Source organism: Cynocephalus volans, chromosome 2, assembly GCF_027409185.1.
Source record: "Cynocephalus volans isolate mCynVol1 chromosome 2, mCynVol1.pri, whole genome shotgun sequence".
NCBI classification, from domain to species: domain Eukaryota; kingdom Metazoa; phylum Chordata; class Mammalia; order Dermoptera; family Cynocephalidae; genus Cynocephalus; species Cynocephalus volans.
The window spans coordinates 189,572,979-189,588,981 of NC_084461.1; the positions used below are offsets into that span (position 1 = coordinate 189,572,979).

The following is a 16,003-nucleotide window of genomic DNA, read 5'->3' on the forward strand; positions in this document are numbered from 1 at the left end:
TACTACCAGACTCCATTTGGAGAGCAATTACCACAACAGATGAGTATTTTCAGCCCCAATTCCTCACTTACAGTAGGTCAAGGGGATGGTAGAAAATTAAAACCCTAAAAAAACACATTAAAGTAAATCTGAGAAGAGTGTGAGCGGGTTCTACTTGGCAGAAGGTTTACCTTGCAAGTTCAGAGTTCCTCTCTCGGCAAATGGAGGTTTGGGCAGTTTTCTTCTTGTCGCCTGTGGACAGTCCACTCACAGTCTCTGGGTTGATAGATTCCACGGGTGGCCCGACACTGACGATGAGGCCTGACTGTGCCCACTTGGTCGCTTTCCGAAGGGCAGCTGCAGCCTCTTCTGTAATAACTTCGCAACAGCCACCCTGGGGTCAATTTGAAGACATTGAGAATATTCATTTCACTCTTCCCAGCACTACACTTTTTCAAATCCCCCAATTACCAAAGCAATCCAGGCTCATTTCAAAAATATTCAAACACAAAATATTTTATGTAGAAAGTTACATTTCCATAAACATCCCATGCCCTCACCTGGTCTGTTAGTTCTCTAGATTTTTCCCATGCAAATTCTGACATACATAATTGTGGGGTCCCACCACACATGGCTTTCCAATTGCTTTATCAGTTATCAATGTGTCATGAATACTTTTCTCTATCAGTATATATAAATCTACTTCATTATTTTTAATAGTTGCACAGTATTTTATTATATGTATGTTACAATTTTTTTAACCAATCCCCTATTTATGATATATGGATTCTATTTTGTTTGTTTTCCAAACAAAATAATGAACGTGCTATGTGTTTATCTATGAACATTTGTGAATGTTTATTTACCCTCACCTTGACAATAGTGGGTATTATCAATCTTACTAAAAAAAAAAAAAAAAAAAAAAAATCTTACTTAACTTTACCTGTCTGACAGGTAAAAAAAAAATGATGCATATATTACTGTTGTTTTTATTCCTTTCCTTTAATTATTTGAGGGCCTGGGCATATTTTTATCTTTTTATGGGCTATTTATCTGTAATTCCTATTATCAGTTATTCTCGTAGAAACCTTTTACCTCTTTTCAATTTAAAATTATTTTTAGGCTATAGAACTTTCTTAAAAGAGCTAAGAAAAACTATCTGTGTTGAAAGTAAGAATTTTCTATTATATTCTAACATTAATGACAAATTGATTTTCACTAATTCACTTAAAAACAGCCTTGGTTAAGCCACTGACTTCAATTTCTCACCCTGCCTCTCAGTCTTGAACTAATTTAAAACAATTTCTCCTGAAAACCTAAAGCATGGCAAATATTCTTCAGTTGTGGGTTTTGTCAGAGCAGGCTTCCCCCTGTGAGGGTTACCTTGGTCATGTCTCGATCCATCTTCACAACTTTCTCCATGTTGGCGCCTGTACCAAGTCGGAAGGGCCGTCCTTCTGAGCTACTAAAAAAGGAAAGGCCGAGAGCAGAGTAGACCTTGCAGGCACTGTTAAAGGTGGGCAGCAGGCTGCGAGGCAACCCAACCAATCATGGCCAGGCCATCATTATATGCTAAAACTGGCTTTTAAAATCCACAGTAAAACTCTTTCAAAAAGGAAATGATTTATCACTGCTTAACTAATAGCACTTTTAGGGCCCAAATCAACAGGTGTTTTTAGAGTTGTAATGATATCTAAAAATCTACATGAAAATGATACACAAACAAAAGAGCCAAGCAAAAACTATGATCTGAATCTAGAATAATTGGGCAGGGCCTGGAACACAGAAGGCACTCAGGAGGAAGTCATCTAAATCTCAAAGTGCAGAAACTTTAACAGCAGCAAGAATTTGGTGCCTTGGGGTAAATGACTGGATCTTCCTTTCTAATAACTCAGCATCTCCTACCTCCTAAAATTGGCTCTACAAAAAGTCTTTCAGCAAATCTGTACTACATTGTTTTGCAGTGACTGAGAATGTTTCTTGGCGATTTCTTTATCTAAGCAATGACCTACCATGACCCTACTCAGTTTACCTCATCATCCCATTAGTGCTTTTCGGTTGCCATAATGGCAGACAAGGGATCCAATTATGAGAATGCAACATTATCGGATCATTTATTTGAAGAGAGGATTCTTCCACGTGAGACATAAATGCCTGTTCTAAATTCCCTTGTGCTATGTGGCAGGCCCTCCTCCTGTTGCCCTGGATCCCACTAATAAGGCCCTGTAGGTTTGTAATATTTGGGCAAGAATTATATTTTTACTTCCTTTGAGCAATCATACCATTCATACTTCAATGAATTAAAGTTTTTAAAAAGTGTCTCTTATTTCTCCATCTCACAATCAATGGTATCCTTAAATTTACCAATGGCGGAAGGATGCCAATAACTGAAAACCAAACTATATCATTCCTTCTCAAAGCCCAAGTCTCACTGCAGACTTCCCACTGGACACAGAGATCAATATGTTCTCAATAGCAGCTCTCTGTTGGGTTTGGAGAGGAAGTACCAAGTTGTGGTTCAGAGCTTGAGTTCTGTGGCCAGAGATGCCTATGTCTGCATTTCGGCTCTGCCTCAGTTTCTACATGTGTCACCACAGGGATGACAGTAACAGTGCCTACCTGCTGGGGTTGTTAAGAGGGCTGAGGCAGTTAGTAAAGGTAAAGAGCTTTATGAGGGTAGTGCTTGATGATGTGCAGCTATTACATTCTTTATAGTCACCTTAGTAATGGCTGAAGGACTTCATGAGATGACTGGTCTTCCCGCTTGTGAATAAATATAGAGAGCTTGCCATCCACTGCTTCACTCTCTTCTCCAGGATCTTTATCTCCTTTTAAGGAATTCTTGGGACTGGTTTTTGTCAATGTGGTGTCAGGTTCAGACGCAGTTGGAGAAAGAACTGTTTGACATCCTTTAAGCAAAAAGCAAAGCCCATTCAGAAAAACTGCAGTGCTGTTTCGGCAGCTCTCCTAGATATGAAAAACACTGGTTTTGTAATCTCTCTTCCTCCTTCTCTTTCCCGCTCTGTCCCTGCTCCCTTCTCTGTCTCTCTCTTTCATTACAGGGAGCACAGGAGCCATCCTCCTGTTCAGGGGCTCCTCACCTGGGACCACGTAATCTGCCAACTTTGCCAAGAGCAAGGAGGCGATCTTGGAAGCTGGGTCACTGGGATCCTCCTGCTCACTGTTTAAGGAAGGGACAGAGTAGCTCCATGGAGGGAGCTCCACGTTTCCACAGTCTTCCACGCTCATCAGCGGCAGTGCTGCCCGGCACAGCTGTAGAATGATAAGGACCAGCTTTGGGGACGGGCGCTGGTCAAGCAGCAAGGAGAGGAGTTTAGACACACAAGCTGGCTGGCTCAGGATGGCTTTACCTATGTGACTCCTGGAAGAGAGGAAAGAAAGGTAGACAGTGCTAGAAATGTTGGTCAAGAGACATTCAGAAGCAAGAGTTCCCAAACTGAGGTTAAACACACTGACAAAATCAGATTTCATGAGGAAGACATGGATTTGGCACTATGTTTTTATGAAAGAGAATTAAGGCTTTTTGTAAACATTTGATGAGAACTCATAATTCACCAGTAATACTTAAAAATAAAGATTTCTGATGATCTCTGATGTTTACTTAATTGACGTCCTAGACTCAGTGATTCACAGAGCACCAAGACCTAGAAACCCAAACTAGGAGCTTTTCAGTCCTGTCAGTTATTTCTTATTAATGAGTGTTTTAAGACCGAAGCATTGCACAGGCCTCAACATTCTGGGATCTGCCACAGCTGAAACTGTTACATTCCGTGAAGAAAAGAAGAAAATGTACAGGGCCTAGCAGAGGCTGAAGAAGCTGAACAACAGATAGTTATACGTGGAAAAGCTCTTTTGCCCTCACAGCTCACACATGGGGGTATTAAACCACCACCGAATATCTTCTTTTTATTAAAGACATAGCACAAGAAAGTGAATTAATTACAGCCTCTGACTCATTATTCTTTAATCTTGCTATAATGAGGGTAATATTTTTGGTTATTGAATACAACTGCACCTACTCAAAAAGCAAGCAGCAGTTGCCAGCAAGATATTAAAGCACATGATAATAAATTATCCCATTATATGGTTATTCTCCTACATAATCCTTACATTTTGGAACTAAATACATTTCAACGAGTGTGTCAACATGGCCTGGTAATTTAGATGTTTCCAGAGATGATCACCACCAAGAGGAACCCCTAAAGAGGGAATGTTAGCTCCTTCCACAGCTCCGGGACAGGTCTTCCATACCTTGAGAGGTCATTGAGAAGACTAAGGACATCCTGGAGAGCATCATTCCCAGCAGCCTGGTTGCCACAGCACTCAGTAGCTCGGGCAAGATGGTTAGTGAGAAGGCTGGACACCTGACGGGCCAAACCTGAGTGCACAGCCTCTGTGGAGCCGCCTTCAGAGTTAAAGAAAGAAGAAGCATGAGGAAACCAAGGGCAAGCCGGTCCTCTCCTTGACTAATTTTTATCTTGCTCAATGTTGCATTACCTATCTAATTAGCGTCTCCTCATTAGATAATATCTGCACATAAAAAAAGGTTACTTGAAAAATCATTCAATGCTGGGGGGGAGACATTAATCTTAATTAAAACTGAATATAATTATCCATATATAATAAGGAACATACTTTGATTGATAGAAAAATCAACATTTTACTGGTGATAAAAACTTCTTGATTTTTTAACTCATATCTTCCTCTTCTCAAACACAATAAAAGACCTAAGACCTTTCCAGATCTTTCCACACTCCCTATAGTTCCAGGACCGCCCCCCCCTTCCCAGCATGTCTTGTAAAAGCAAAAAAAATTATTTGTCATTTCCTGAACTTCCCATGCTCTTTTGGATCCCCGAGTCTGCAGTTTGTTCTGGGTTCAAGTCCTCTTCATCTTTCAAGAATAACTTGCATGTCACCTTCTCTAGGAAGCTTAACCTGATCTTCAGCACAGCTTGTCACTAGGAACCTCTGTACTCCCACAGCACTTCATATGCACCTCAAGTCTTGCACTGACTACACTGTAATTATTTGTTTATTGGTCTATTTCCTCTTCCAGACCATATTTCTTAAAGGGAGGAACAATGCCATATTCATCTTCTGCCTGGCATATACTATGCTCTCAACACATAAAATGCATAGTAAACAAGTTACATACTTGGTATTACGGGAAAATTTATCCTTCAAGTTTACTTTTTAAATTGAATTGATCACTATAAATGTAATTTGGAAAGAAACATCATCTTGAAAATGCAACTGAAAAACCACTTCATAAAAATATTTATTTTGAGACTGTTAGCAGTGTTGACATGAAGATGATGAAAAAGATTTTTTCAATGTTCTCGGCTTACTGTACTCTTCCAGGGTGCTAGCATATCACTTAGTGTCCTAGTATAGTCAGTGATAAGTTTTCATAGAACCATACTGATAAAAAGCCTGCATGAAATCATACGTTGATTAAACTCATCTGATTATGTAAGTTAATAGAACCTCTCTCCACCCTCTCCGCCCCATCCAGTGCAAAAGCATAAACTAACACACCAATAAAGGAAAGCAGGGAACTCTAGCAAGCAGTCCTGCTTCTCACCTTCTTCCTTCTCCCACTCGACACAGCGGTTGGCGAGCACCTGGAAGGCGGCCCAGGCCATAGTGGCCACCTTCTGCTTCTTGGTTTGCTTCTCACTGGAGCTCGACTCGGTCTGACTGCTCAAGCTACACAGCCGATCCATGAGCTGAACCAGACCACTGCGTACCAGGCACTTCTCTTCACTCCTGGCAGAGGGGAACAGGATGTATGAAATAAATATATTTATTGATTATTATTCCCCTCAGGAAACTCTTATGTAAAAACTCAGATAGCCAAAGGGGCATAAAACCTGTTGGTCTGGGTCTTTGTCTACAACTTAGGATACTGCCCTGTACAATTAAACACAAAACTATTTTCTTGTAATGATGATTTCCTTCATAAATATGGAACTTCACATTCTGATTTGTTCATACAGATCAGCAAAGTAAAAACTGATGGAATTAACTCAAGGTTGCCACAATGGGAAAAATTATATTATTTTATCATAAGGATATTCAAAGAATGACTCCATGAGTACTTCACATCTTCAAGCTGTTAAGTAAACTAAGAGAGGAAATAAATGTGTGTAAGCAAAAGATTTCTGCCGGATATGTAAGTAATTTCCTAGAGATCTTTTATTTTTCCTCAAACTTCCTTATCTTCACAGTGCAATGTAATCCTACAATTTTCATGTAGGAACTCAATAATAAGAAATTTATATAGGAACTTTATGTGTTGTTGGAGGAAAGCTTGTTTATTCATTGGATAATCAAAGCAAAAAAATCCACATTTTTAAATTAAAAAATACTTTTACTTAATTGACTACATGTATTGTGCTATAACTTACATACAGTAAAAGGGCTTTCTGTGCTTACCTGGTATAAGGTATGGTACATAAGAGTCCGATGCTATTTGCACAAGCAATAGGGTAACGAGCACACAAAGACACGACAGATGTCATGGTCTCGCCAAAAGCCTCCTGGACCTGCTCAACCATCCCACCACATGTGAGTTCTTCAATTCTATGAATCAGAAACCAAATCTCAGGCTGAATCATGTCAAGGATAGTGACTGTGACTAGGAGAATGGAAGAGTTTTTTTTGAGAAACCCAGAGTGTATAGATGGACTCAGAACTGAAGGGATCTTGGAGATAATCATGCTCAGTGTTTCCCAAACCACAGAAGACTATTACAGGGCAGGATTTCTAGGTGTTCCTCAAACACAATGGTCCACACTCAAGAAAAGTCTAGGAAATCCTGGGTTAGGGAAAGTTAAACAGGGTTCTCTACTGCAGGACTTTTCAGAACCTTTAATAAGGATAAAATGCATTGCTTCTCTAAGAGCAGAGGAATGGTATCCAACATTTCCCAAACATATTTGGTAATGAAGTAATTTATTTGTAACAGGCCCACAATGTCCCATGCAGCACTGAATACTGTAAATGCAATTTTACTGTGAAAACCAAGGCCCAAATGGATTAGCTAAGTGTCTTTTTCAAGTTCACATGCTAATTATTAGTAGAGTATGAGAGCCCATTTGATATGAAATTACTTTCCCAATGTAAAAGCACAACATGAGACTGATTCTATGGCAATTAATATTAGTTGATAACTGAAACTATTAGGATTTATCTACAAAGATATGCAACACAATATTGTTTATAATGGAAAAAATAAATAAAACTAAGCTTGGATTTAAAAATAGGGAATTGGTTAAATAAAGGTTAAAAAGTGCCTGGTTTACTTAGTTTCTTATTCATTCTCTTTTGAGAGTTTATAGTTTCATTTGAAAGGACTGTGGATGTTGGAGAGTTTTACCTATTCGAAAAGACCAACTTGGACTTAGCAAACTAACCTTGTGATTAACAACACGATTTTGGCTATCATATGAACCTAGGTTTGAATTTTTGGCTCTATCATCTCTTATGTGACCTTGGGTAACTTACTTAACCATCTAAGGGTTTACTTTTACTGTCTGAAAAGTGGGAATATAAATACCTGCCCTGCAGATTTGTTGTGAGGATTACATGAGGTAACACATGTGATTACTACAGCATGTCCAATGCTCAATAGTGAGATTTTTGAATTAGAAACTTGACAAGGGTTTTTTTCCCCTCATGATACTCAATTATTCTGGCAAGGAATTTCACGTAAGCTTCTGAGACAACAGTGTAATGTATAAGCTCTGTGTCCTCTGGACAATCAGACCCTAAGCACCAAGGAGCCTGCAGTGCTGTAAGAAGTTCATTGAGTATGAGGAGGGGCACCTGGCAGAGACTGAGCAGAGTCAGTGGAAAGTTTGGCTTGTGATTTTGCCTGTTAGCCAGTTTTGGAACAACTGGCTAGTGATGTGTTGAGACACCACTTTTATCCCAGCCCTTGGTTTCAAGATCAGTACTTTGCCAATCTTTATGCTCGTTAAGCAGCACCTTGATATTTGCAAACAAAAGAAGACAGGTTGAATCTATAGTCATTAATTTGTACTGAAAACATGCTTAACTATTTTCCCTCCAATAAAGATTTTTTTTTAATGATAAAAGGTTAAAGAGTATAGTGGCAGTGATATACTTTCACTAAAAATACTATAGGAGATATCTATGATAAGAAAAACGTTAATAGATATTATCTTAAGATGGTGGATTTACAGGTGGTTTTTATTTTATTCTTTAGAGTTTTCTGCATTTTTTCAAATTTTGAACAGATGACATTAATAATTGAGGGGAAAAGGAGTGCTGCTGCCAGTGTTATGGAGAAATTGTTTTGGAAGTAAGCTGTGGTAATCATTACTGCCACTCACTGAAGCTTTCCTTCTGGACATCCTGTGGGTGAGTGGGCATTTGACTAGTCTGGCCAATGAGCCAGAGCTCTCACAAGGGGACTGACAGCTCTCAAGATGGCCATCTCCTCCTCTATGTGATTTCCACGAGCCAGGGTGGACCCATGATAGACATGAATAAGACCTAAAATTTCATCTTTCAAGCCACTGAGATTTTGGGGTTGTTTCCGAAGAACAGCCTGATCTCTCCTGATTGACATAGAAATTTCTCAAGATATTCACTTCTGCTCTTAGTTAACACATTTTCCTCTAGCCACTGACTCTCTGCTTGTTCACCACAACTTCTCTAAGAATTGCCAGGAAGCACAAGCAGCCTCCAGCGGTTCCAGACTAGGACTTGTAGAGAAATGACTTTTTTATTTCTATTCAGAGATCTTTGAAGTCTAATCAGGAAATTGCAAAGAAAAACTCCTCACAAATAAGTTACAAAACTTTTTTTGAAGGTAAACTCTGTGATTACATTTTCAGAAATTAATCCAGTAAAAATAATTACTAAAGTATACAAAAATATAGGTAAAAGAATGTTGATTGCAGCACTGTTGTTAATGCAAAACCAAAACAAAACAAACACAAAAAAAGAAATATAGAAAGAAAGAAAAAATAACAAATGAATCTGTGTCTATCAGCAGACAATGAGTTAAATTTAAAAAAAAAAAGGTCATCCATATAATGGAGATCTATGAAGCTCTTAAAAACGATAAAGCAGACCTATATGTACTGACATGAAAAGACAGAGCTATCCAAGATATAATTAGCAAACCAACCACGATTATAGAAGGGCAAGTATAATATAATCTGAATTAAGTAAAAAAACTTATACATATCCATACTTACATAAGTTCAAAGAGAATTAAATGGCTATCTATGCATGATACAACAAGCTCTTGATGAACAGAGTAGAATTTAGAAGGAGATGGTGGGTAAAGAGACTTTTACATCCTGTTATATACACTGAGTTTTTTACAAAATTATGTACTACTTCTATAAAAATACACTATTTTAGGGGAAAACCTTAGCAAATCCACTGCCTATGTTTTGATCCCAAGAATAATCTTTAGAATGGCCTTTGCCCATTCTAGACAGAACAGTATAAACTAATAGAAACAACTGACCTGGGTCCTCCCTGAAGGACCATTGTCACTGGACCTACAAGGTGAGTCACTCCCCCAACTCGCACGGCAGCTGTTAGCAATTCCCGCATGTGCACCAGGGCCTGCTTGCGAGTATTTCCCCGTCGCCACCTTGTCTGCGCAGCCAAAAGAAAGCTGCTGGAGGATACCTGAAATGCATGAGAAGAAAGTACACCTGACTCCTGCTTTCAAAAGACCCCTCATGCTGGTAGGTGGAGATCTGGAGTCTGCAGAATGTGACGTACAGCTTGATCAGGGTTGGTGCCGATGAAGGCAAACAGTTGCCCCAGCAGGACGCTGTAGGTGGGCTTGTCCCTGCTGTCTTCGATGGCCAGTGACTGCAGGAGTGTAAAGGAGCTGCTGCGGTGGCTAGTCACATGGCGACGCCTACAGTGAAAACAAAACAGCGTCAGATCAGCAGGACAAGAAACATGCTCAGGGAGTTTGATAAATAAATTTGGCTGCGTATGGGAATCCAATCCTGGCCATTAGTCATTTACCTCTGATTTGCTCTAGTAAATTCCAAATCTTCATTACCAATCATTTCCAGGTCAGAAGGAGCCGACATGCTGCGAAGAAAAACAGGCTGCCGGACAGCGTGAGATATCACCTTTGTTTCAGAAGCTGATTTACAAGCTGGAAAAAAAAAGGAATTAAAATGTTAACATTTCTGCTATCCAATTGGTAGGGAGTTATAGCAATGGCCAAACGTAACACAGAACTACCAAACAGTCTAAGAATAACTTTGTTTTCTATCAGAGTTCAGCCACCAATCTAGCTAGCAGCATACTGATGATTTTTAGGCCAGTTTTTTTAACCTAAATATTAAGATAAAAATTATTTTTTAGCTTCGAAAATTAAAATCTTTTTATTAAACTAGTTTTCCAAAGGAAGGATGAAAAATTCATTTAATTTCATAGCTATTGATGTCACTCCAATATAAGCATTCTAAAAAGCAAGAGAGAACACAGAAAGTAATTTCTGGAAGCACAGATTTCTTAATTCAAATCAATCCAGATCCATTTTTTTTTTCAGAGATCATCTTCGTCCCCTTCCTTAATTCTAGATTTATTTAGCTGACTTACTGCCATTGAGTGAAACCTTTCCTATAGTTGGTGGGAGTAAATATCACACTTCAGCTGGAATATGACTGGTCTTCCTATAAGTTATTCTCCTTAACCTTATCCAGGAAAACAGTTGTTTTATACAAGAATGGTCAAATAGAAGATAAAACTACAGGGTAAAGATCAGCTAAGAAAAAAAAAAGATGTTGAGAAAGTAGTGAAAAAGTCATTTTGTGTCTGTCTTAAGAGTAAGTTAGACAGCTGAAATCTAAAAAAATTATAATTTTTGAAGATGTTGTTATCTCTTGGGATACTAATGGTTCATTATCTCTGAGGTCAAGAGCCTCTTGAAAGGCATCACTAGCCTTATTGGGTGGTCAAGTCTTTATATGGGACATTTTATTAATCAAGGCCCTATGTGGCTAGGAGTATGGTATGTAGAGTGGACCGTCTTGGCATGTGAATATACCACACATTTAGCAACATCTCTCTCCTAAATCTGTGTCTTCCCCTGAAGTTCTCAGGGAGTGGCTAATTAGAGTGGAACCCCTGGGAGTTCTCCTAGACTTCTCATCCCAAGAGAGAGGAGCCTTGGGCAACCAGCTGGGATGAAAACAAGTGTGCCTGCTTCATACTGTCCATAAGGCAATGGGACTAGATAACATGCACTCTTTCATTCACAAACATTATTTAACTTTTTATCAGGTTAAGAATAAATAATTCTGGACTATGTCCAGTGTTATGGATCCTGTCCTAAGTAAGAAAACTCACTGATTTTCCCCAGAGATACATTTTCAGGTTAACAATTAAAATGTGACCTACAAAAAGTTAACTAACAGATAGTCATGCCAGAAGTTTCCACATAATTACTAAAGATGAAATGCAAAGTTGGCTTCAAGTAAAGAGGAAAAAATGATGCTTTGCAAGATCCACAATGTTGACTATCTAATTGTATGTTACTATGAAATCTAATTATACCTGTTACTAAGTGGAAAACCATTAATATATACATGTCATATACATAAACTACATACAAATACATGTCATTGGGTTCCTTATGTGAGAAAACCTTAATGAGGCATCAGGTACCACTGATGCTCAGTTAACTCACAAAACACCACAGGAATTTAATTAAAAGTAAATACTTTCTCTTGACTGGAGAAGGTAAAAGGTAAAATAAAAAATGCTGAAATTTATTTCAATAAAAGAATAATAAAACAAACTGCACAGAAAAAAAAAATGCTGAAATTTCCTTTTTTCCTTTTTAGGAGTACCCAAGAGTAAATTTTTAAAAAGCAGCTAATGTATGTTTTACAAAGAGACTAGGGCCAGAAGCCTGGATGCAGTACCTGGTGTTTCCGCAGGGGTCCCCGAAATGCTTCTGGTGAGGCCCGACTGGGCTGCAATGGTGACATGCAGCAACAGCTCAGCACGGTTCATTAAACTCTTCACTAAAGTCTTCGTTTTAGCCAGTGAATGCGAGGGTTTCTGAATAAGAGAATTCACTTCTTGTAGGAACTTCTCCCTATAAAGAAAGACTGATGTGCATTTAGTTGTTCTCTAGTTTACCAAAGACATTAAAAAAATAATAATAATTACAAAGGATAGGAGAAGATAGAGGAGAAACTAAGCTAAAGTAACCTAATAAACATTGCTCACCTCTTCCCTTTCCCCATCCAAGGGGAGCAGTGTCATAAACTTTGGCCACTTTTGGTTCCTTTTTCTTAGTTTCAAATGCCTATGCTAACTTTTGATGGTTAAAATCAAAATTTTCAATTTGCCCAGTGAGTTCTGATTCTAAAATATTTAGTGAATGCACAACATTTAAAAAAAATATCTATCAAGAGACTAGACCTTTATAATTTGTTCTAAGCATCAAGGTGATAAACTAGCCTTAATAATTATTAATATCACTAACCTCAGTGATAGGACCATGTTTTCAAGATCATTTCCATCAAAGGAGACTTCCTTCATTGAACACAAAAGTTCTAGTTCTTTCATTTTGTTCTAAAGAAGGAAAAATCAAGAAAAGATGGTATGTAGGATCTGTAAAAAACAAGTTTTACTGTACATATGTTGAAAAGAACAGAAAATTTCAGGGAAAAATTACCAACTTTGCTCCATATTTCTATGCTTGAAGCATATTTGTAAGTTATTATTTAATACTTTAATGATTAAAAATGGTATTGGCTATTTTCTGGGGATTTCTTCAGGATTTATAATTCCGCCTGGTTTGTTTTTTGAAGGCAAAATGTGACAATGATGACACCTTCTTTAGATTTCCTATAAAATTATTAATCAGTTAAAAAACAACTTAATGGGTAATTATTTATTTATTGGCATGTTGATCTAATCAATTTTCTTTTATCCCCTTTTAAAGAATGGGTACATTTTTGGAGTGTGCAACATTTTAGGATGTGACATTATTTTATCTCTCTTCACACACACACACACACACACACACACACACACACACACACACACACACACACACACACACACACACACACACACACACACGGTATATACTTTTGCTCTATAAATGGCAATGCCCCGGTAATAAATCATACACTTTGCTCACCTCATTAAAATGGTAATCATAAAAGAAAGGCATGTTGTTCTCCAGTTTCCCCTGCAGGGCATCATCAACCTCACTTTGCCATTTCTGTTCCAGTTCTGCAACGCTCTAATAGGTACATTAAAACAAAACAATGTATAAACAGATGCACAATAAAAACAAGTGCAATCTGTAAATTCAGATATTTTAGTCCTAATAGTAATTGTTAAAAACTTAGATCATGTTTTAAACTTCTTTATGTTTCCAGGAAAAAAATTATTTACAACAGTTATAAGACAAATATAAATGCTTTAGCTTTCACTTACCTGCAGCTGTCTCTCCATGGCATTGAGTTTCTTAAAGGTCTCTCCCATAATTTTACACAATAAGTCATATTCCTCAGCATGTTCTTCTTGATACTGGAAATTTATTAGGGACTGCAGTGCATCAACCAAGTTCAAGTGCTTAATGACACATGATACCACCATTTCCTCCATCACGTCTGGTTGAATCACTTCTCTGTGATTACAATGGAAACTGGTCAGGTATATGCCATGCTCTCAGCTTCCTGATAGTGTATTTTATAAGTTGAAGAATGTAGGCTTTGATTTAAATATATTAAATATTCACCACCCCTCCTTTATTACAACAGAGTTAAGAGGCATGAATATTATGATGGCATTGTAGGAATCTTATGATGCCAAATAATTTAGTATGTGAGATGATAAAACTGATACTGGCTGATTAAACTGAAAATCAGAATTAAAGACTTCATTTTCTATGTTTTGTATATTTTAAGGTAGAGACACATTAGAGCTGAAATAGGTCTAAGGCTAAAAAAGATCCTCAGCACTATTTGTCTTCTAGTTAATTTTATGCAGTATTATGGCTTGTGGTATTTAGTGCACATGAATGTTGGGCTGAAAATCATGGTGTTTTCTTCATTTCTTTCATTTTAAATTTCATCTATTCTTTAAATTTTTCTCTCTGAAATGGCCAATCTTGCCTCAGAAGGCAGAGGCCTGCAAAATAGACTTCTTTAAGCCAGAATACCACAAAGACATTTGTAAGTATAAGACTTCACATTCTAGATTAAAGACCCCTCATCATTCCTCTCGCCATAAATAATAAAGACATGTCTCTAGATTCTACGGAAATCAAAGTAGATGCTGACTACTAATAGAAGATCAAACTACCTGAGAAAAACCTAGAGCTTGTCAAACTTCAGTGTGCATCAGAATCACGTGGAAAACTTATTAAGGCACAGATAACTGAACCCAATCCTCAGAGTTTCTGATTCAATACATGTGAAATGGAGCCCCCAAATGAACAAGTTCCCAGGCGATGCTAATGCAACTGATTAGAGAACCACACTTTGAGAACCACTGATCTGGACTACCACCTGGCAGGCTCTCGAGAGTACTCATTTAATATTTATTAAGTAAACATAAAATTAAAGGTTCGTTTGCTAGATCACAAAAAGAAATACGCTCCTTTCAATTGTTTAAACATTTTTTTCTTTTTGATGGCTGTTTAAACATTTTTTTTTCCTTTGGGAAAAGTAAAACACTACATAGCAACATACTTTATACTTGGTCTAAATTGAGGTCTAGCACGCCCAGAAATTTCCCTGAGCTTTATCATGATTCCTGGAGGCAGCCTGATCCGGGGCAGGTCGAAGTAGTTTCCAACAGGAGGCACAAGGATGTCAGAGGGGTAGGTGAATTCTCTGTCTTCCTCTATTGTCAGAGGCAGTGGAGAGGGGCTCGGAGTAAGGGCAGGGGATATCACGCCATTGGCTTCCACCTGCCACTGGCACCTGAGTAGACAGAAAAGAGGCTCTTTACTTCCTCTCTTAGCAAGATTATTGAAAAGCTACTTGAAGTTTGCTGGTACATCAAACATACGAAGGCTCACATTATGTGTTAAGTGTTTACTCAGCAAATCTTCTCCAGAGGCTCAAGAAAAATGAGCATGATATGAAAGCACATCTTTAAGAATCTATCTGCTCCCCAACATTTTTTAGGAAAACTTCTGAATATACCAAAAAACTGAAAGAATTACATGGCTAATATCCATATACCCACTGCCTACATTCTGCAAGAAACATTTTGCTATGTTTGCTTCGTCACACATCTTACACATCCTTTTGGGGATCCTTCAATTTAATTATATAATATTTGGGTTAGAAAAAAGCTTATGCAGCTCAAAGATGTAATTTAAATTTAGTGAAGTTAGGTCCAGAAAGCACTATGGTGTAATTTTCATCTTATTTCTTAGACACAATGACCCTCATGAGATTGTCAGGCGTTAGGCACAATCAACTGGGAAATGTACTAAAAGTAATTTTCCACATAAAGTCCTTTTTCCTTTGTGGGCAAAACTAGCTCAGCTGGAACCCTTTTGTTACCTTTGTAAAAGTTTGGACCGCAATAGCTCCTGACAGGCTTCTTCTTCTTTGGTAATTTCTGGTCCATTGTATAGGATTCTTAACATGGAACAAGCTAACACAGACAGACCTAAAGCCAGGTCTACCAGAAAGGGCAAGCCTCCCGAGACATCCTCTGAAGACTCCTACAATGCAGACAGGGGTAAACCACACTGGTCAGTGCTGCACCGCACTGCACTGTCCCCAACCACAGAGTTTCACAGAGCAACATGTAGTGTCAGTCCTATGGAACACAAGTACATCACCCAACATCATGAGGCATGGTGGCACTAGAATGACCACAGAGTGAAGTCTCAACACAATTCTGGAGAGAAAATAGCTGATAAGACTCCATATTAGCAACAGCGCTACTCACATGTTAGACGCCCAGATTCTTTGGATAGCTTCCTCTCTGCTGTGCCT

The 16,003-nt window shown here is 38.2% G+C and overlaps 1 protein-coding gene across 2 annotated transcripts in view; it reads right to left on the minus strand.

The window, feature by feature from the left end:
• Window positions 1-16,003, minus strand: part of HECTD4 (HECT domain E3 ubiquitin protein ligase 4) — a 174,094-nt gene that overhangs the window by 58,358 nt on the left and 99,733 nt on the right. For both annotated transcript variants that reach the window (XM_063085388.1, XM_063085387.1), the window contains exons 24-39: window positions 15,563-15,726; window positions 14,738-14,971; window positions 13,479-13,671; window positions 13,177-13,281; window positions 12,514-12,602; window positions 11,945-12,120; window positions 10,032-10,167; window positions 9,777-9,918; window positions 9,514-9,680; window positions 6,441-6,587; window positions 5,587-5,771; window positions 4,252-4,405; window positions 3,081-3,361; window positions 2,699-2,888; window positions 1,363-1,444; window positions 171-373 (exon numbers count right to left, since the gene is read on the minus strand). In XM_063085388.1, coding sequence (XP_062941458.1) covers window positions 171-373; window positions 1,363-1,444; window positions 2,699-2,888; window positions 3,081-3,361; window positions 4,252-4,405; window positions 5,587-5,771; window positions 6,441-6,587; window positions 9,514-9,680; window positions 9,777-9,918; window positions 10,032-10,167; window positions 11,945-12,120; window positions 12,514-12,602; window positions 13,177-13,281; window positions 13,479-13,671; window positions 14,738-14,971; window positions 15,563-15,726 — 2,648 coding nt within the window. The remainder of the gene's footprint in view (window positions 1-170; window positions 374-1,362; window positions 1,445-2,698; window positions 2,889-3,080; window positions 3,362-4,251; window positions 4,406-5,586; window positions 5,772-6,440; window positions 6,588-9,513; window positions 9,681-9,776; window positions 9,919-10,031; window positions 10,168-11,944; window positions 12,121-12,513; window positions 12,603-13,176; window positions 13,282-13,478; window positions 13,672-14,737; window positions 14,972-15,562; window positions 15,727-16,003) is intronic.